The sequence below is a fragment of the Alternaria viburni genome (assembly GCF_023758015.1).
Source record: "Alternaria viburni strain BMP 2772 chromosome Unknown scaffold_18, whole genome shotgun sequence".
Lineage (NCBI taxonomy): Eukaryota > Fungi > Ascomycota > Dothideomycetes > Pleosporales > Pleosporaceae > Alternaria > Alternaria viburni.
The window spans coordinates 241,722-262,506 of NW_026055787.1; the positions used below are offsets into that span (position 1 = coordinate 241,722).

The window sequence follows — 20,785 nt, forward strand, 5'->3', positions numbered from 1 at the left end:
GCAGCTTGCCCATGAGCCATAGTGACGCGGCGGGGTGGTAGCGCCTCTGTTTCATCCAAATCTTCAACGCCCATTGATCCCAAACCACACAACGAATCTGTAACCTCAACCACTGCTGCATCCCCTCCACCCCTCCAATTTGCCCTTTCTGGCCTGCGCGCCTCTGATCTGCAGCGAGACGGCCCTCCCCGCGCCCGACTGGGTCACATCGACACGCGAAACACGACAACCGCCTCAGCAGTTTTAGCTCCGAGTCTCGACCACGCTCGCCCAGGATGCCCGTCGTTCCGAGCGACAAGCTGGTGTCGCTGCAGCAGGCGGCTGATGGTATCAGGAACATTTGCATCCTCGCTCACGTGGTACGTTGACTGTCCGCGTGACGGCGACATGTGCTGAATGCAGCAGGACCATGGCAAAACGTCCCTCACCGACGCCCTCATCGCCACCAACGGCATCATCTCCCCCAAACTCGCCGGCAAGATTCGCTACCTCGACTCGAGACCCGACGAGCAGCTGCGCGGCATCACCATGGAGTCGTCTGCCATCTCGCTATACTTTTCCCTGCTGCGACGGTCTGCGCCCGAAGCACAGCCAGAGCAAAAGGAATTTTTGATCAACCTCATAGACTCGCCCGGACACATAGATTTCAGTTACGAGGTCTCTACAGCATCACGTCTCTGCGATGGCGCTGTCGTGCTCGTAGACGCCGTCGAAGGCGTGTGTAGTCAGACTGTCACAGTCCTGCGACAGACATGGATAGAGAAGCTGAAGCCCTTGCTCGTCATCAACAAGATGGACAGGCTAATCACAGAACTGAAGATGAGCCCTGGAGAGGCATATACACATCTGAGCAAACTGCTCGAACAGGTAAACGCCGTCATGGGCAGCTTCTACCAAGGCGAGCGCATGGAAGATGACCTCCGATGGCGCGAGAAGATGGAAGAGAGACTAAATGCTGCAGCTGAGAAGACTGACACGCGATCCTCATCCATACTAGAAAACGGCGACAGCATAGACACCACCAACACGCCCGCTGAGTACGAGGAAAAGGATGACGAGGACATATATTTCGCCCCCGAGAAGAACAATGTGATTTTCGGCAGTGCCATCGACGGCTGGGCATTTACGGTAAGACAGTTCGCCAGCCTGTACGAGAAGAAATTAGGCATCAAGCGCTCCATCCTCGAAAAGGTACTCTGGGGCGACTTCTACCTAGACCCCAAGACGAAGCGCGTACTCAGCTCCAAGCATCTCAAGGGCCGCCACCTCAAGCCCATGTTCGTTCAGCTCGTCCTAGACAACATATGGGCCGTATACGAGGCCACCACAGGAGGTAACAACGGGAAGGGGTGCGTGGATTTCCTTCCCTTGCGTGATTTGTCTGCATGTATCATAGCAATATACTTATACTTTCCATTACAGAGATCCTGCTTTGGTTGAGAAGATTACCAAATCGCTCAACCTTAATCTTCCAGCACATATCATGCGCTCGCGCGATCCGCGCGCACTCCTAATGGCACTTTTCGCAGCTTGGCTTCCGCTATCGACCGCCTTACTAGTCTCCGTCACCGAATACCTGCCTCCACCCTCGAAAGCGCAATCCGAGCGCATGCCTGAACTCATCGACAGTTCTCCGGGTGCCGACTACGTTGCTCCAGAGGTGCGCGACGCCATGACCAGTTTCAAGGCCTCCAAGAACGATCCTGTCGTAGCCTACGTCAGCAAGATGATCTCCATACCCTCCAGCGAACTACCACAGAACAAACGAAGGGGTGGTGCGCTCACGGCTGAAGAAGCCAGGGAGATGGGGCGAAAGAAGAGAGCAGAGATCGCCCGGCAGCAGGCTATCGCCAACGGTGAGGATGCTGAGGTCGGTAGTGTCACCGACGCTCTGAGCTCTGCCGCCATCGGCGAGACTGAGACGCCTGTCGAAGAGACACCAGAGCCGGACGTAGAAGCCGAGCATCTCATCGGATTCGCACGTATCTTCTCCGGTACTCTGAGTGTCGGCGATGAAGTCTACGTCCTCGGCCCGAAGTTTACCCCAGCCAACCCACACGCCGCTCCGGAGCCGCAGAAGGTCAAGATCACTGCGCTATATCTGATGATGGGGCGAGGCTTAGAGCCTCTCACAACTGTCCCCGCTGGTGTCGTTTTCGGTATCGGTGGGCTCGAGGGTCACATCTTGAAGTCGGGGACGCTATGTTCTCAGCTTCCTGGATCGCTCAATCTTGCTGGGGTTCAGATGGGTTCAGAGCCTATTGTGCGTGTTGCGCTCGAACCCGAGAACCCCTACGATCTAGACAAAATGATCAAGGGTCTAAAGCTCCTCGTTCAGAGTGACCCATGCGCAGAGTATGAGCAGCTGCCAAGTGGAGAGCATGTCATCTTGACAGCCGGTGAGTTGCATCTTGAGCGATGCCTGAAGGACCTCAAAGAGCGATTCGCCAAGTGCGAGATCCAGGCTGGTGAGCCCATCGTACCATACCGAGAGTCCATCGTGGCTGCAACAGAGATGAACCCGCCAAAGGACCCCAACCTACCACGAGGAACTGTTGTTGGCGAGACAGCTAGCAAGCACGTTTCTGTACGCCTTCGAGTCCGGCCACTACCAGCCAGCGTCACCGAATTCCTGGGGAAGAATGCAGGTGCTATTAAGAAGCTGTATTCTGATCGACGAGCCGAAGACGAAGGAGAACATGCTCCACATCATGTACATGGCGTCGAGGACGATGGTATACAAGAAGCAGAACAGCGCGAAATCGGACAGAGTCTGAGTTTCGAGGAGTTCAAGAAGCAGCTCAAGGAAGCGTTCGCAGAGGCAAAGGGACAGAAGGAAATCTGGACCGAAGTCATTGAGAAGATCACAGCATTTGGGCCTCGTAGGATAGGACCGAACATCCTCGTCGACGCGACCAAGGATGGGATTTGTGGCAGAGCGTGCGTACACCTGTCTATGTCTTCACTTCATTGCTAACTCTTTGCAGGCTCCGCGAATCAACATCCCCAGACGCCGACGCAGACAATCCCGCTGATCGCACCATTTCCGCACGCACCTTCTCTTCTACAATCTCATATGCATTCCAGCTTGCCACCGCGCAAGGCCCCTGTTGCGCCGAGCCTGTCCAAGGCATCGCCGTCTTCCTTGAGGACGTCATACTCAACATCCCCGATGACGAGAGTGCACAGGACCGCGGTCGCTTGACAGGTGAAGTCATCAAAGCCGTACGCTCATCGATTCACCAAGGCTTCCTGGACTGGTCACCTCGCATGCTTCTCGCAATGTACAGCTGCGAGATTCAAGCCTCCACCGACGTCCTCGGTCGCGTCTACGCAGTCTTGACGCGCCGCCGCGGAACCATTCTGTCCGAAACACTCTCATCTACTTCCTCCGCATCTACCACTGGATCGCAGACTTTCACTATCAATGCGCTTCTCCCCGTCGCGGAATCTTTCGGCTTCAGCGATGAGATCAGGAAACGCAGTTCTGGATCTGCTAGCCCGCAATTGCGCTTCGCTGGATTTGAGATGCTGGACGAAGACCCTTTCTGGGTGCCGTTCACCGAAGATCAGCTCGAGGATCTGGGTGAGTTGGCGGACCGAGAGAATGTCGCCAAGCGATACGTAGATAAGGTCAGAAGGAGGAAGGGATTGAGGGTTGCGGGCGAGAAGGTAGTTGTCGATGCGGAGAAGCAGAAGACGTTGAAGAGATAGTCTGGTCTTGTAGGTATAGAAGGAACATTGAGGATATGAGACCAAACCAGAGTGTGGTTCGAAAAAGGACAATGGTGACGATGATGGCAAACGACATGATAAACCATTCCAGAATCTGTCGTAGTCGATGAGGCGCACGTGATGTGTTGCCAGCGTACAGATACCACCTGGCAGGTATAAAAGCCCCAGAGACCCTTCATACCTTCCTCACTTGTATCCCACTCATTCTTTACCATCGAAAAAGACGTACGCAGTAGGCATGGTGCCGCCTTTTCCTGGTTTCTTTCTTACAAATCATTACCATTTTGATGTCATGTATCGGCCTGCGTCTTGTTCTTCCAGCATCTAAAAGCGGGAGAATACCAGTCGATGTTTGGCTTTTCTGCTTTTCCGGCTCACGAGCAGTTCCAAAGAATCGAGCGGATGGAATCTTCACCCTTGCCACGCGTTCAATTTTTGCAACGATCGATGCGATGATATCTTCGACTGTTATCAGCCGAAGACATGGACTTTTGGTCAAATCGTTGTGCTTCTGTGATCGGCGAAAAATAATCTTGAAACGCCTTCGCACCATTCTCCGATACATCAAAACCGACGACTGGATTATCACATGGATCTTGGGGTATGTCCTCTCGTCTACAGAGTTGCTACCTCGAAAACGTGCGGCAAACAACTTGATGCTGCGCTGCGCTGCTTTCAAAAGCACGCCCCACGAAATCGCTATGGCATCTCCCTGGCTAGGAGGTATACAAACAACCCATTTGACTTTGAGACTACTGCGATATCTTCCACTCATTTAGCAAAAGCACGAGGGCACTGTCATGACTTTGTAATGATCTTCGCTCTTTTCTCAAAACGTGATGTTAGCTGTTCATGACTTTCCCTGAGTTGCCTGGAACAAAAGAGGTTCACAGCAAAGTTATGTTGCATTGCGCTGCTCGCTCGTTTGTACATGGCACAACCAAAAACGAGCGTTACCACTGTTGATGTGTATCGATCGCTTTACCCTGTGATATATGCGAAGGAAGGCAAATGGCGATGATATTTCGAACAGAAAGGACCGTGCGTCAGACGGAGGGTATAAGATGTAGCCCGTCTTCCATCCCTCATCTTCTCCTCCTCATCTTCATCATTCCCTGCATTGTCAGACCAAAGTTCGCGCTCCAAAGTTTGATGTCCTGCGTCCTGTTTCTTTCCAAATTACTACGGCCGAACCTTATGTTTTGTGTAGTTCAGACACATGATGTTCGTTGTGCCTTCGATTTCTCGAAAGCTGGACTACAAAAGCACAGATGCCACTGTTATGTGTTGCGCAAAAGCGAGCCCGTATAAAGTGTTGCAAACAAGACACCGCTGTAAAGTGTTTCCTCGCTCGTACAGTTCTACAAAATGCTACCCAGCACATTTCATGAAAGCATCCTTTGCCTTGCTCTATGGTCTGGAATTGACGATCGATCTATAAAAGTCTCCTCCTCAACGACTGCTTGCTTCCCCAACATCGCTCTCTGCATACGCACCATTTCAAAACACAATCTACGTCGGCCTATGTCCTTTGGCCTTTTCCTCTTTTTCCGGAGACATAATCCTCGCAAGTGAAAGCTACGTGCGATTTTTGTCGCTTCTCAAAACAAGCATCCAAGGTCTCTATGGTTGTCTTTCTGGCCGTGTTGATACCCGTATCCTGAATGCTCCACTACCAAATCACGCGGCAAGTCATCACATGGCTCTTGTCCAGTCCAGGGTCGTTAGCCAGCAAATCCAGTGTGCTCTGAGTATATAAAGTCCACCGCGAGCTCTCTCTTCACCTCTCCATCTACACACCTCTATCGCTCTCCATCAAATTACAAGGAAAGGTAGTATATGTTCTGTTCCTTCTTCTCCAAAATTATCCCAGACTTCTTCTATGCGTCCGTGGCCTTTCTTCTCCAAAATACGGACTGATCGTCCAATGATCGAGAATTCGGCGCTCCAACACTACCGAGGTACGAATGACATGGCCAGACCTAAACACGCAGACAAATTTTACATGATCTTCCGTTCTAGAGACGGCAGTTATAATTACCCACCCATGTCACCCATTCTACCCGTCATCTTCAGATGATTCGCCGAAACTATATACCAAAAATATTTCTTCCAAAGTAATGTGCTCTTGCTCACGGCAAAAAACATATCTCCAGTAGTCAATGTTATCTGCCCAAGCCTCTTCTCACGGACGTTATGACCTTCTGTGCGGATTCGGCGTTCGTAAAAGTGCCCTGTCTATGCCTGTAACTTCCAAAAATGATGATACCAACGCCTATGCGTGTCAAAAATATGGCGAGGCTTTCCATGGCGTGAAGCAAACCGACCCTTTGCCAGGAAACTGAAGAGCCTGAGGGAAGACTCTCGACTTGACGTTCTGTAGAGTCGCTTTCGTGGGGTCACGAACGAATGTGTTGTTTAGTACGCACCTCACATCACCCAGGTCTCTCCAGGGGACAAGAATCTCATGTGCCAGATGAAAGCAGACACCGTGCTTTTCTTTTTGCAAGTTCTAGGTGTCTCAAGATAACTAGCATCTGGACAAATTGAACACGGAAAGCGGCTCGAAACCGCGGCCCATAGAATGGTATCGCGTGTGAATGCTTTCCCTTCCCATAACCATATCATCAACTAGAGATGTAGACAACCACCCCCATCTCCGTGAAGTTTTCGTAACATCGTGGCATCCCAGCCTACCATGAAACCTTGACATATCCTCTCATACCAAAACTCATCATCCTTCCCGTCCGCATGACCCAGAACACATAGCCTAAGCACTACCCGGCGGGCCGCCCATGTTCAAAAGGATATCTAACATGTCCATACCACCGATATCCGGTCCCATGGCCGTCTGGTTGATCTCCGCACCCCACTGATCCAGCAAAGGATCAAGTGGCAGTGCAAGCCAATCCTGATCTTGCCCAGCGCCCCAGCTCGCACCACTATTCGCCCACTGACTCCAGTTGGTACTGTTATTGCCGTTGGAGTTGTTGTTATTTGTATTGTTGTTCTGGTAGTTCTGATAGTTGCCAGGCGGCGGCATGATGCTGATGGAGTTGCTGTTGGGGTCGTAGGGTTCGGCCGAAATACCCCAGAGAGGTGTCGCGCGACCACTTGCACCGAGGCCCATGCTAGGGGAGCCGGGCACGCTGGTACCAGTACCAGAAAATCCTGTTTGCTGTGATCCCATGTATGCCGGTGCAAGGTGGTTGGTGTTGTTGAGTGGAGCGGGCGGAGGCATCAATGGTGCCTGGTTCGGGCTCTTGCTCCCAGCGCGGGATATGCCACTCGAGCCGTTGGCAGCAAGGCGCACGAAGCGCGAACGGATGCGGTGGGTCAGGGTTTCGACGAGGTCAGCGAAGCGGTTACCGACGTGCACATCGTCGACTATGCTCGTTCGTAGGGCATCAACTGAGTCGCTGAGCAGGCTAAGGCTGACGGCCACGTCTTCTTCGGTTGCGCCCAACGCAAATGTCTTGAGCAGTATTATGGCCACACTGACGATGCGGAAGAACGTGCGCACTGGCGCATGCCGTAGATAGCCACCAGGATGTAGACCCTCCACCACGACTTTCAGTACGTTGCGTGACGCATCGATGACTTCGTTGATGTAGTGGCGATCGTTCGCGTACCACTTGACGAGTGTACTAAAGGGAATAGCGCCGCCGTCATCGTTACCGGTGCCGTTGCCGTTGCCGTTGCTGTTTGGAGTGCGTCCGTTCATGCCGTTGGGCTGAGCATGTGTCTGTAGCGGAGTGTTGTGTGTGCAGCGTTCTACCACCGCCTGGAGAGCGAGCGAGTTGAGATATACGCGCGTATACTCAAACTCGATGATGAGGACATGGCGGAGTTGCGCCGGAACTAGAGGTCGTTAGACAAAGTGTGTGAGCAGTGCAATAGTAGTCCTACCTTGAGGGGCTCGGTCGAAGCATTTCCTCCACTCCACCAATGGCCCTTGAAAGAACTTTAGCATCTCCTCGTAGCCTCCCGACTTGAGCAGCTCTCTGGTCTTCCGTCGATTGGAGAACAATTTCAGGTTACCCATCTCCATGACCTTGGCAATGCGGGCCCAGAAGTCGAGCACAAGATCTTGGACAGCATGGCGCTCCTGTGTAGCGATGGATTCAAGCGGAAGGCGCTGGCCATCTGAGCGCATTCCAAATTGGGCTGGAGGAGCCTTGATGCGACTGATGCGCTCCTTGTATAGCTCAAGTGGTGAGGGGCCGCCGACCAGGTTCTCATCCCGCTCAAGCTTCGGAAGCATGGAGGTGAGACCCAGTCTGCCACTAGTCTGGGTGACGTATATGATAAGCAAGTCGCGGAGATGGTTCTTCCTCCGGTAGTAGGCCTTCACTGTCGCATGCGAGAGGTGCTGATTTGCCTCTTCGAACTCGGTTTCGTTCGTCTCGTCGAAGACACCAATCTCGAACGCGAGCGTCATGGCGTTGCCCAGCAGCATCCAGCACATGCGGTCACTGCGCCAGCACGGCTCCAGCCAACTGTCGATGCGCTTATCACCCACGCCTTTGTACATATCAGCCTTCGGTCCTGCCTCGTAGGGGTCATCGGGGAGAACGAGCTCGTCGTCGTCATCGCCAGGAGGGAAGTGCAGCGCGCGAGGATGCCATTCGGTAAGTAGCATCAGACTCTCGACAGTGCCAAGTGTACGAAGGCCCTTCCGCGACAGAGGGTTCACGTCGGATCCAGGCTGCTGGCCTGCGCCACAGAAGCCGCCGCCGAACTGCTCTTGTCCGAAGATCATGCGATCTATCATACCCTGCAGGTACTTCCATAGCTTCTCGTGGATGAGGTATGACCGAGACGTTGCGCCAACACCGCTCGAGCCGCTCGGTTGTGAATACCTCGCCGAGATGGTCAACAGCGTGATGACCAGCATGGGCTCCTCCTTAAGCAGCTTCGCGTGAAAGGCATGATCGCGGTAGTCGGGCACGACGATTGGTGTGAGCGGCGATAGGAAGGCGTAGAAGTAGTCGATGTATGCGATTGCCTCCTTTGCCGTGAGCCACCCTGCGCGCACAAAGCGGAACTTTGACCAGGCTCTCACAGCGTCGGCGAAGGCAGCTTCGTTCGGCGGGTCGGGCAGCATGGGCTGCTGTATAGCCGGATCGACCGAGGGCTCGACGGTGGCGCGCGAGTTGGCGCGCGCATGGGATGTGTTGGGCCGGGGGCTTGCGAAGTTGGTCTGCGAGCCGGGTGTGCTGCCGAGCGTCGGTCGCTGCATGCTCGAGCTGCTTCCGGTGCGGTGGTGATTGTTCATGCCCGCCGCCTCGAACAGCAGGTTCAGCGCATCGTGGCCGCTGTAGACCTCGCCCGCCTGCAGCGTCGCGACCGTCTCGTTGTTCACCTTCTGGTCCTCTTCCTCGTTGGGCGTGGGCTGGTGGCCGCCCGACGTGTTCGGCCGTCGCAGCGGTTCGTACCGTCCGATGGAGCCGCCTGGGGTCAGGGGCTGCGATATGTACGCCGGGTTGGTCGTCGTGGTGATCAGAGGCTCCGGCAGGCCATCTGAGCGCTGGCGCTTCCGGCCATTGCGCAGCTCGTAGTCGTCGACCTCGTCATAGTCGTCCTCGCCGTCGGCCTTGCGCTTCCGGCGTGTCGCAGAGAAGAAGCACTCCTTACTCTCCCTCCTGCATCGCACGCAGGGCGGGTCGTGTGGGTTATCTACCGGGCCAAGATCTGGAGATGTCAGCAATTGCGCGATAAGCACGCTGCAGCGTTAACGTACCGCATCGCACCTTCCTGCGTCTGCACGGGATGCAGGCCTGGTAGGTGCGCGTGTGCTGGGCATTCTGCGTGCGCGGCGGTGGAGAAGCGTTGGAGCCCGCCGTCGACATGGTGGTGGTGGATTACGGTCGGCTTGCACCGGCTGAGAGCTGGCGGACTTTGGCTCTGATAAGGGCTGGAATACCGCCGAGGCTCCTCAATCCAGCGAGACGGTACCTGCATGCAATATGCAGCGAGTGTGCGCAACGGTAACGCCTACAGGAAGGTCTTCGTGTATGACTCCGCGCAATTCTGCTATTTGTTATCGTCGACTTGAGCTTACGGTACTGAGGCGTCGAAGGGCTCGGGAGCGGGTCACGAGCGCGGGGGCTTTGGCTATTACGGAATGGCGTGTCCGCTCCTCCAATCTTGAACACAACACCACGTAACAGTCCATAACTCCCTCGGGTACCTCACGATCCACTGTCGGGTCACGCGTTGAGTGTGGCCGTGCAATCCGCTGCTTACGTCAGGCCGACCGATGCGTCCTGGCTGTACCTGCTGCTCGCGGCATGTGATATGCTCGTGCACTCTGCGCGTGGCACAGCACCCAATCCGGCCAATGGGCAGTGAGCGGAGACCACGAACGTCATATCCGTCGTCTTTGTCCGTGTCTCGATATGGCACGGCTGGTGGCTGGGATGTATATTGTCGCTACTCACGCGTCACGAACAGCCCGAGGTCGCGTCTCGATGACATGCCATAGCTTCTACTAGCGCACAATTGCATAAGCATGTACCCGGGTAGGAAGGATAGCCACAGGCCTTGGACAGAAGATAGGATTATCTTTCAGCTGGAGATATGGATACATGCAACACCAGCACGCTGAGCACCTGTTAAGCCGGAAGACGAGTACCTTTAACATATCCTCCAACACCCTATGGCCACGCAATGTATCCAGACAGCCATCTCGATCAATATCGACATGACAATGTTGCATCTTTCCAAGGTGCCATCGCTGGCTTCACCCCGGGTTCTCTAGCACCAGAACCCACAGGTCATGTCCGAAAGCTACAACGCCGTTAGTCATCGTACCATCAACATCAAGGACTCCCAGGATGACTTACCCTCGGGTGATCGTTCTGGTGACTCTCATCACAGCCAGTCTCAGCGCGCGTCCATGGGTTCCAAGAGCACATGCCCATCGCATCCGGGGTGTTGGTGGTCAGAGTGCTCCAGTAGCCACCCTTCGGCTCAAACGCAAAGTACATCTGTCTATCCTCCGGACTGTAAACAACAATCAGGCCGCCCATGCCCAAAAGCCTCACAGCACTCTTGTCGATACGACCTGTTCCCTCGGGGTACGTGACGACGGATTTGCGGTTGTTGTCTTCGACGGTGTAAAGCATTCCAAGCATCTGGTTGTGCCAGCCTTCGGCGGGCGTGTGAAGACACTGCTGGAAGAGTTGCAGCTTGAAGGAGCAGAATCCTGGCGCGTAGTTCGCAGAGGTCGAGTTGATAGCGGCTGGACTGGGCGGCATCGAAAGCATATCGGGGAGGGCCTCGGAGCGCGCGCGCTTCACGGTGAAGTCTGACTCGGGCTTTGTGCAGTCGAACTCGCAGGTCAAGGCTTGAGACTTCAATAGTTATTAGTGGGAGTAAGCAGAAGAGTATCTTGAGAACTAACTCGATGGTTGCGGTCACTATTGTTGCAATCCAGCGGCAGGTTGTCCCACGGCTTAGTGGTGCAGTTGAACTCGCTGTCTCCATTCTGGTTAGGCCATTCAGCGTCGCCGTAGATGACTATCTCGCGTCAGTTATTTTGCAATTCCAGTGGCCCGCGATAATACACACATCCGATACTGTCCCTCTCATATCCAATCTTTAGTTTCTTCCCAGCAACCACGCCCGTGAGCGTTTCTCCATCTGTCAAGTCGATAAAGTCGGTTTGCTCCATGAACTGATTGCCAGCGCCATCATAAACAGGTGAGAGATCGACGTAAGTATTGGCGTGGTCGTCCCAGCAATCCTGAGTGACGACTGCGTCGAAGGAACAGCGACCCGGTGTGAAGTCGGGACCGACACCTTGAGCGACTACAGAGGTAGTCAGCAAGAGGAGCGCGGAGGCGACAAGGGTAAATATGATGAACATATTGGTAGCAATGGTGCTTCCAAGCCGGCGGGATGAATGAGGAAGGTATCAAGGGTAGGAATAGGCTGAGTTGGAAGGTAAGTGTTGTAACAGGTGATATGACGTGATCGCAGGTCGCAAACGCTCAGATGTTGGGCATTTCAAGTAATGAATGTGTTGTGGTAATTCTGAGAGAGAAGGGGTGGTTCGAGCTTAAGAGTGCTCAGGTCCACTGCGCTTTCCTGGGACAGGGTAATGACTGGGCTTTGAGGATCCACGTTCGAACCAAAATTCGTCTCGTTACCCGTCCGAGCCGCGATTCTTTGTTTCTGGTGCGAGTCCTCCTGACAGATCCGGCGATCTCGCGTTTGTCATTACGCCAACAAGCCACCTGTCGATGGAATGCTGCCCAAGATGTGAGAGACACCTGTAACTTGTGGTACATATTCCAATACTTGGCGCTACGTATGTGTAAGAAGTCCAAAAATTAAGGCGACGCTCACCATTGTCTGATGCGTAGACAGAAGCTTGTGGTATGAGGTCGCGCCGGATCAGGCAGCCAAGGCTGATGCAGGTGTTGCGCCACCTATCTAGGTACCTACCGTACGTTCTAGTGTTTGGAAGTTGCAAAGCTTCTTCCATTCAGAGTTTAGGCAAGATTAGTTTCTACCTTGGAACATGATGCATGACTTTGCATGTACGGCCCGTCGCACTGAAGAGGTTGAGAAGAACGTGCTGGCGAAGCACAGTCGCAGCTGCCGGTGATTTGTCGTTTTACGGACAAAGCATGAGAGCAAGCTCGCCATGTTTTCAGACCCTCGATTGACTAACAATTAGTTATACTTGACATATAAGTGGCGGAATTCAATGAGCGATTTCGAAGTACCTAGACCGACACTGGCGATCAATCCGACATGTCGTTCGATGCATCCTCATCCCGCGCAGATGAACCGACGAGAGCGCCGCTTTACGAGATACGACCAGTCCCAGGAAAAGGAAGAGGCATTGTAGCTTGCTCTAACATACCGAAGGGAACACGAATTCTGTGTGAGAAACCACTTCTCACATTGGCTACCGAGATTGACAGCCTCGATGATAACATCGTGAGGAAAGTTAGAGCTCTTTCTGAGGATCAAAAACGCCAGTATCTTAGTCTCTGCAAAAGCAAAACCACCGGCAATGTCTTCACTGGTATCTTCCAAACGAATGCTTTACCATGCGAGTCGACACCGCCGATCGTCGGCATTTTCCCGACAATCTGCCTCATCAACCACTCTTGTGTACCCAATTCACAGCACAGTTGGAACAGCATGAAGAATAGCCAGATGATATATGCAGTTAGGGACATTGAACAGGGGGAGGAGATTACAATTTGCTATGGCGAGCAAGGGGCTTTCGATGCGCGACGTGATTATCTAACCGAATCGTTCGGTTTCGAGTGCGACTGCAGTGTCTGCTCACTTCCAGTACCGGAGAGGCAAGAGAGTGATGCTCGCCGTATTCGCATCGAGCAACTTGACAAGGTCATGGGTAATATGGAGCGCGCCGTATCCAAACCAGGTATTACAATCTCCGCCGACCCCATTCTGAGGCACATTTCGCTAAGTCGTGATAGTAAGCACAACCTTTCAGATCGAAACCAAACTCGAGAATGAGTTCTCGCACACCTTCTATGATATGCGCTAACTTTTGCTGGTGTGCTTTAGGGTGAAGTTTTAGCGCACTGCCGATACATGGTACGTCTCCTGAATGAAGAGTTCAGAGGTTGCGCCACTACCATGGAGTCGAAACTATATTTCGACGCCTTCCAGGTCGCCATTATGCATGGTGATCAAGCTCGTGCCAGCGTCTTCGCGGGAAGAGGTTACGACGTCCGGCTCATTTGCGACGGAGAGGATAGTTTGACAACACAGACGATGAAGAATTTCCAACTCGACCCACATACACATCACCTCTTTGGATATTTTTCTCTGATATGGAAAACGAGCCAAGATGATATTCCCGAAGGTCTGAGTGAGACGGAGTTTGAAGACTGGCTCTGGCGATCGCAATCAGGTTGATCTGCGAACTCGAAGGTGTGAGAAATACCCACGCACGTGATACAATGTTGATTTCATGGTGTGGGAGTAAACAGTGGGTTTGAGAGGTGATAGAGCGGCTTGACAACGTGATGAGATCCTGGTTTGCGCTTAGTTGATGTAGAAAAGCTCACTCACTCACAACCTATTTCTTCTAGACCCCTACCATTCTCTTGCCTTCGTTCATCACACAGCGAGCGCAGTAAAGTCTTTGCCAAAGCAACACAGGAGGGTGATAATCACGAAACTTTGCTTTCGCCTCAGCGGTCGCAAAAGATATACTTGACTGCTGCAATTAGTTTCACTACTGCCGCATCCCATACCATGAGTTCCTCACTCTACGATGTTCGAAAGATCGCCGGAAAAGGTAGAGGCCTGGTCGCTCGCTCCGACATTCCTGAAGGCACCCGTATCCTGTCGGAGAAACCGCTGCTCATGATACCTAACAACATGTCCAACGAGCAACTGGAGGCTCGACTCGCACGAGACCTTAAGGCCCTGGACAAGACTCAGCAGCGACAATTCTTTTCACTTCACAACAGCTACACTGGCAAGTACGTCCTCGGCGGCATCTTCAAAACAAACTCAATGGCTTGCGGCAGCGACTTGTCTGCCATTGCAATCTTTCCCACCGTCAGCTTCATCAATCACAGTTGCCTTCCAAATAGTCATTACAACTGGAATGACTCCATGGGGATGCAGACAATCCATGTCACTCGCGATCTCAGCGCTGGAGAAGAGATAAGTATCTGCTACACCGACTCTGGAAGTGCCAGTGTTCGCCAAGCTTACCTGAAGAAGCATTTCGGCTTCGACTGTTCGTGTGCAATCTGCTCGCTTCCAACTACTCACCGAAATGCCAGCGACGCGCGACGTGAGGAAATCTCTCGTCTTCAGGACACATTTGCTGAAGCAGATTGCGCAACGTCCAAGCCTGAAGAGGCATTCTTCGACCTTCGGAAGATAGTCGAACTCTTGAACAAGGTACGTGATCACGCTGAGTAAGACAGCAAACCCATACTGATGGTTTCCAGGAGTTTAAAGGTGCTGCCAAAGTCCCGGAGGCGGATATCTACTGTTATGCGGTACAGCTTAGTCTCTTCCACAGTGATGAAGCGCGAGCAAGTGTATTCGCTGAGAGGGCGTACAAGGCGTTGCTCATCTGTGTGGGCGAAGACGGTGAGAATGCACAAGAGATGAAGGCCCTGATAGACAACCCAGCCTCTCACGCAGACTTTGGATCGTTGTCGAGCAGATGGAGGTCTAACAAGTACGATGCTCCAAGAGGTAGAGACTTTGGCAAGAGTCACTTCGAGGATTGGCTTTGGCATCTGGTCAAGAGGTTGGAGACAGCGGACCTTAGCGATGATTAGTTCATGAACTGTCGGCGGTGGAGGACCTCGTAGCCAGTTCGGAGCTGCATCTTTGGGGCGAGTAAATCCGGATGCCTATGCGAATCAGAAATACATTGTAATGGAGGATGCATCATATTTCCACAACACTGTGATCTTTCTCTGTGCTAGAGGGGATGTTGTACATGCGGCGACGTTGTTGAAAGCTTCGTAAGTAGTGCGCACTGCGCATTCCGACAGTATTTCAGACGAAGACGATGAGAGGTGTTGTGCTTGCTGCTTCCAACGAAGTCAATGATCTGTTGTTCAGGAGTCGAGGACGCGAGAGGTGCGCGGCCTTTCGGGCCGATTTCGGCATAGATCAGCGCGCGAGCTGCACTCCAAGGTGGGCGGCGATGCTTCTGCATCCGCATCCCGCCCCCACCTCTGCACACTAGAGAAGCTCCATGCATGGAGCACCGAAGACCACGCGATGCTCTCTCATGCGATCGTTGTCGCGCGAAGAAGCTAAAGTGCTCGAAAGATGCGCCAATATGCACTTCCTGCGCCCATAGCGGCTCGCACTGCCATTACAGTGGCAAAGTCGCTAGATCACCCTTGACACGGGCATACCTCACGGGTGTAGAGAAGCGACTGCACAGTCTGGAGTCTCTGGTCACGCAGTTGCTACCTGGAGTTGATATTGAAGACTTGTTATCAGCTCCAAATGTGGCTGGCTCTGCACGATCCGTCATCATCCAGTCTCAGACGCCAGAAGTAGCACCAAGCCCCCAGGGCAGCACCCACTCAAGCACACATGAGCCTGCGTTACCTGAAGCTGTACCCAACAATGTCGATGGCTTCAATTGGCAAGAAGAAGACGTCAATGTCGATGGGCTGACTGATGGCATGGCCGCCCTGTCAGTCGAGCCTACTGGTGTAGGTTATTTGGGTCAGTTGCTTCACTCGAAGAGCAAAACGCGTGACTGAAACTATCTAGGCTCGACTTCTGGAGTCGTTTTCCTTCGATGTTTGCTGGACTGGGCCGGCTTTCTGCACCAGTCTGTTCCAAGGCCTCAACAGAGTATGGCGACTCCATCCGCTTCCTTTCGAAACGTATTGGCAACATCGCACATCTCGCATGCAGCTCTCACAACACAACTGTCGTCGAGCTTGATTGATGCCTACTTTGCCAACTACCACGTAGTCTATCCATTCGTTCACGAAGCAACATTCCGAGCGCAGTACCATGAAGTCGTCCCGCGGCCCTCAAAGAAGTCGTGGAACATGCTTTCCCATGCGATCATAGCACTCGGCGCGTGGTCGTTGAACAACGATCAAATTGGACTGGAAGACTACTTATATCGCCGGGCCTTGACCCTGGGTCAGGAAGAGTCGGTGTTTGAAGCTGCCAGCCTGACTTCTGTACAAGCACTCATACTTCTGAGCAACCTAAGTCAGAAGCGCAATAGCCCAAATACGGGATGGAATCTGTTAGGCCTCGGCGTTCGCACAGCGCTCAGTCTAGCCCTCCACCGAGAACTTCCTCACTGGAACATCACCCTGATCGAGCGCGAGACGAGACGTAGAGTATGGTGGGGTCTCTACATCTTCGACAGTGGAGCTTCGACGACATTCGGTCGCGCTATCATGTTGCCTGACCAAGAGACTATGGATGTTCATGCTGTGCTGAACATCCACGACGAGGTATGGCCGTCCAACGAAGTTTGTATAACCGTCGCGAAACTGACCCATGCTAGTCACTTACACCACAAACTACAACGCTGCCTACTGAGGTTGACGAACCGACTATATACTCCTCTCTCAGAGTGCAGAGTAGTTTTCACCTACAGACGAACCACATCTCAAACAAACTACTAGCCGAACCCGGGCTCTCTGCGGAGGCCGCGCTCGCTTTGAACGCTTCCATGGATGCGTGGACACACACAGTTCCGACATATTTCCAGCTTTCGCATGCACCCAGATCGACGGCTCCATGGTACTCATTCGCCCGCTCTCGACTGTGGTGGAGGTTCTGGAATCTCAAAATCATCATATTCCGACAGATCTTATTGCGCCGAGCCATTTCCGAGCGAGGCCAGATCCCAGACCTAGCCATGCAGTCAAGCCAAGAGGACTGTAAGCGAATTTGTCTTGAAGCCGCGCATTCTACAGTGGTTTCGATACATCAATATGCAACACAGGACTTGAACAGACTGGAGGGGTGGTACGCCACGTAAGTACTTGAAGTGGAACCCAAATGAACACATGTGCTAATGGAATTACAGGTACTTCCTTTTCCACGCGGCACTAGTAATAACCCTTTGCATCATCAGCTTCCCACGCGCTGAGGAGACTGCAATCTGGTACGACGATGTTCGCTTGGCCCGAACCACCTTCCGCGAACGGCTAGTTGGGGATTCGCTGTCAGCTCGCTGCGTGGCCATCCTTGACCAAGTGGTGTCTGACGGCGAGTTGGACTCCGGTACACTGCAGGATCTGGAGCTGGATAAAGACGCCTTGAGTACGTTTCCATGGTCTGTTGAGTCCAATGAGTTATTCAACTCCTTCGATTGGGATTTTACTACGTCCGGTTTCTAACCTCGGGCGCAATCTTAATGGCACGATGCCTCAATTCTCGATGATGACATCCGGCTTTACCATCATGGATCGTATCAGTTCGCCGTTTGGAATGTCATTCTCCTCTGCTCGTGCGATTGCAGCTGACATCGAAGTCTCGATGCCAGCAGCAAGGTGACGTTGTGCTAACCTATCACGAACTGTGTCTACAGGCGCGTCGACAAACCATCTACAGAGTGTCAGTACCAGCCCGCCAGGCGATGAATGACCATGACCAACCTTTCATCACACATCTCTGCAATCTGATCCCATGGGTCTTGTTTCAAGAGTGTGTAGTTGCCCTCAACAATAACAAGTCGAGTACGAGAAGAGATCTTGATAGCATCTTGCACGGGGTCCTTGACAGCATGGTCGAAGCCGGGTGCAGGAATACAGATGTCGGCTTCGCCATCCTTGGTGACGGGAGCTTCTTTGAGTGTCTTGACAAGCGTCACACACGCCTTCGCATCAAATGTGAACGGCGCCCCACGCCTTTTGAACGCTACTTCGGCATCATCGAAAGTCGACAAAATTTCCCGAGTGTAGTGGAAGCCGTCCTAGTGCTCGTCAGAGATGTGGCATCGCGGGTCTCGGTTGGCTCCTACCATCGGTACAACAGCAACATCTCTGATACCTCGTGCAGCAAGCTCAGAGACGAGCGCATCAGACACCGTTGACTTTCCCGCGCCTGGCACGCCTGCAAGAGCAACAAGCATGCGATGATCGGGATCGGTCGCTTGGCGAGACAGAAGGTTTTCCGTGCGCTTGACCACATCGAGTATGGCTGCACGCAAGGCGTCCACCTTTGATTCGGCTGGCATCATCGGCGACTCTGGAATAGCAGTCACAAAATTCTTAATGAGATGCGAAAATGTATGAGATGCTCGGGTGAAAGGACTGGCACAAGGTGAGCAGTGTTACAGTACTACATGCGACGAGCTATGATCTAAAGATCACGTTGGCGTTGTGGACTTCGTCGGACGACAGCTGTCCGAGCATAAGTCATGTTGGAACCCCAGTTCCCACAACTGAATCAGGCAACTTTACCATGCGGGGATCCCGCATGGCACTTACGACTACCGGCGTAGACGCATGGAGAATCGTGGAGTCGGACGACAGTGGTCCGAAGGTGTCGGACCCCAGCTACGATCGTGAAGTTCTCACGCGATCGGCAAAGGTATATAAGCACGCGACACTATCACCAGTAGGCTGCCTACTCATAGCTGATTCCAACCATCGGAGCCGATATTGGCATATCCACAAAGAAGACGACCAGCATGTCTTCAATTCAGGATGCTACCGCTGTTGGAGCTGCGCCAAAGATTGGTGTCTACAAGGAGCTGAGACAAAACCCATATCTCCTTGGGCTATCCGCCGTAAGTTGGTATCGAGCCTAACTTATCTCAGTTTCAGCTAACATGCGTAGTTCGCCTCGCTGGGCGGTTTTCTCTTCGGTTATGATCAAGGTGTCGTCTCTGGGGTGCTGACGATGGAGTCCTTCGCGGCATCCTTCCCGAGAATCTCTACAGACAGCTCCTTCAAGGGCTGGTTTGTCTCGACATTGCTACTCGCTGCTTGGTTCGGTTCTCTCGTCAACGGCCCAGTAGCCGATCGCTTTGGTCGCAAAGGATCTATTATCATAGCTGTCGTCATCTTCACCATTGGCTCTGCGCTTCAAGCTGGCGCGATCAACATTCCGATGGCTTTTGCAGGTACGGAACTTCCAGCGTGGTGTGATGGCAATCTAGACTGACAATGCACACAGGCCGCGCAATCGCTGGTTTCGCCGTTGGTATGTTAACAATGATTGTACCAATGTACATGAGTGAGGTCTCAACCGCCGGCATCAGAGGCACTCTAGTCGTTCTCCAACAGCTTTCCATCACACTCGGTATCCTCGTCTCCTACTGGCTCGAGTTTGGTACCCAGTACATTGGGGGCGTACGTTGCGCGCCCGACATCCCGTACACTGGTGGCACTGCAGCAGAGCCTACCTTCGACCCACGAAACGACGTAGGCCCGAACGGCTGCACCGGTCAGAGCGATGCTGCGTGGCGCGTTCCTTTCGCGCTCCAGATCTTCCCCGGTCTCGTTCTCGGTATTGGAATGCTGTTCTTCCCCGAATCACCTCGCTACTACTGTATGCGCGACAACGAAGAGGCTGGTGTGAGAGCGCTCGCCCGAGTACGTCGCACTTCTCCAGATGATGAGTCTCTGCAAAAGGAGTATCTCTCCATCAAAGCTGAAGTCATGTTTGAGGAGCAATACAACCGCGAGAAGTTCCCGGGCAAGTCTGGAGTTTCGCTGTATCTTTCCGGTTACTCAACGCTCTTTTCGACCTGGCCATCTTTCAAGCGTACCGCTATCGGTTGCTGTGTCATGTTCTTCCAACAGTTCATCGGATGCAATGCGATCATCTACTACGCGCCCACAATCTTTGGTCAGCTAGGCCTCAGTGGTAAGACGACTGGTCTGCTCGCAACAGGTGTTTATGGAATAGGTATGTGATCTGCTGTCAGACGCCACGAAATTTGATTACTAACTCGACCCTCTAGTCAACACATTGTCTACTCTTCCTGCGCTCTTCCTCATCGACAAGATCGGCCGCCGCCCTCTCCTCCTCTGCGGTGCCGCCGGTACTTGCATATCCCTTTTGATTGTCGGCGGTGTCATTGGCGGTTACGGATCGACGCTCAAGGATCACCCCGCAGCTGGATGGACGGGCATCGCCTTCATCTACATATACGACGTCAACTTCTCATACTCTTGGGCACCAATCGGCTGGGTACTTCCATCAGAGATCTACAACATTGGTAACCGCTCAAAAGCCATGTCTTTGACTACCTCATCGACATGGATGTGCAACTTCATCATCGGTCTCGTCACACCCGATATGCTGGAAACCATCGGATTCGGCACATACATCTTCTTTGCTGCTTTCGCTCTAATCGCCTTCGTGTTCACGTGGTTCTTGATTCCCGAGACCAGGGGCAAGAGCTTGGAAGAGATGGATGCTGTGTTTGGTGATAGCACTGCGCACGAGGAGAAGACGAGGTTGTACAACATTGCGCAGAGTTTGGGACTGGAAGAGGCCGAGGCTGCGGCATTCGATGAGAAGCCCATGAAGGCGCTGCAGACTGAGGTGACGAACGTATGAGAATAGTATACAT

General features: G+C 53.0%; 7 protein-coding genes across 7 annotated transcripts; 4 read left to right on the forward strand and 3 right to left on the reverse strand.

The window, feature by feature from the left end:
* Window positions 1–275: 275 nt before the first annotated feature.
* Window positions 276–3,714, forward strand: J4E79_007939 (uncharacterized protein; the record flags this gene model as incomplete). The annotated part of the gene is made up of 4 exons (XM_049356801.1): window positions 276–359; window positions 406–1,349; window positions 1,423–2,940; window positions 2,988–3,714. The coding sequence occupies 4 exons, from the start codon at window positions 276–278 to the stop codon at window positions 3,712–3,714; spliced, it is 3,273 nt and encodes a 1,090-aa protein (XP_049208648.1).
* Window positions 3,715–6,505: 2,791 nt separating this feature from the next.
* On the reverse strand, window positions 6,506–9,587 carry J4E79_007940 (uncharacterized protein; the record flags this gene model as incomplete). Its single annotated transcript, XM_049356802.1, has 3 exons — window positions 6,506–7,596; window positions 7,645–9,429; window positions 9,479–9,587. 3 exons carry the CDS (start codon window positions 9,585–9,587, stop codon window positions 6,506–6,508), a joined length of 2,985 nt encoding a protein of 994 aa, XP_049208649.1.
* Window positions 9,588–10,494: 907 nt separating this feature from the next.
* J4E79_007941 (uncharacterized protein) lies at window positions 10,495–11,608 on the reverse strand (the record flags this gene model as incomplete). The annotated part of the gene is made up of 4 exons (XM_049356803.1): window positions 10,495–10,527; window positions 10,584–11,093; window positions 11,144–11,259; window positions 11,311–11,608. 4 exons carry the CDS (start codon window positions 11,606–11,608, stop codon window positions 10,495–10,497), a joined length of 957 nt encoding a protein of 318 aa, XP_049208650.1.
* Window positions 11,609–13,989: 2,381 nt separating this feature from the next.
* Window positions 13,990–15,038, forward strand: J4E79_007942 (uncharacterized protein; the record flags this gene model as incomplete). Its single annotated transcript, XM_049356804.1, has 2 exons — window positions 13,990–14,649; window positions 14,700–15,038. The coding sequence occupies 2 exons, from the start codon at window positions 13,990–13,992 to the stop codon at window positions 15,036–15,038; spliced, it is 999 nt and encodes a 332-aa protein (XP_049208651.1).
* Window positions 15,039–15,274: 236 nt separating this feature from the next.
* Window positions 15,275–17,597, forward strand: J4E79_007943 (uncharacterized protein; the record flags this gene model as incomplete). The annotated part of the gene is made up of 5 exons (XM_049356805.1): window positions 15,275–15,345; window positions 15,593–15,948; window positions 15,997–16,703; window positions 16,757–17,232; window positions 17,285–17,597. 5 exons carry the CDS (start codon window positions 15,275–15,277, stop codon window positions 17,595–17,597), a joined length of 1,923 nt encoding a protein of 640 aa, XP_049208652.1.
* Window positions 17,598–17,627: 30 nt separating this feature from the next.
* Window positions 17,628–18,439, reverse strand: J4E79_007944 (uncharacterized protein; the record flags this gene model as incomplete). The annotated part of the gene is made up of 3 exons (XM_049356806.1): window positions 17,628–17,805; window positions 17,856–18,172; window positions 18,221–18,439. 3 exons carry the CDS (start codon window positions 18,437–18,439, stop codon window positions 17,628–17,630), a joined length of 714 nt encoding a protein of 237 aa, XP_049208653.1.
* A 224-nt stretch (window positions 18,440–18,663) lies between these two features.
* J4E79_007945 (uncharacterized protein) lies at window positions 18,664–20,772 on the forward strand (the record flags this gene model as incomplete). The annotated part of the gene is made up of 5 exons (XM_049356807.1): window positions 18,664–18,792; window positions 18,839–18,991; window positions 19,042–19,327; window positions 19,381–20,115; window positions 20,171–20,772. 5 exons carry the CDS (start codon window positions 18,664–18,666, stop codon window positions 20,770–20,772), a joined length of 1,905 nt encoding a protein of 634 aa, XP_049208654.1.
* Window positions 20,773–20,785: the final 13 nt, after the last annotated feature.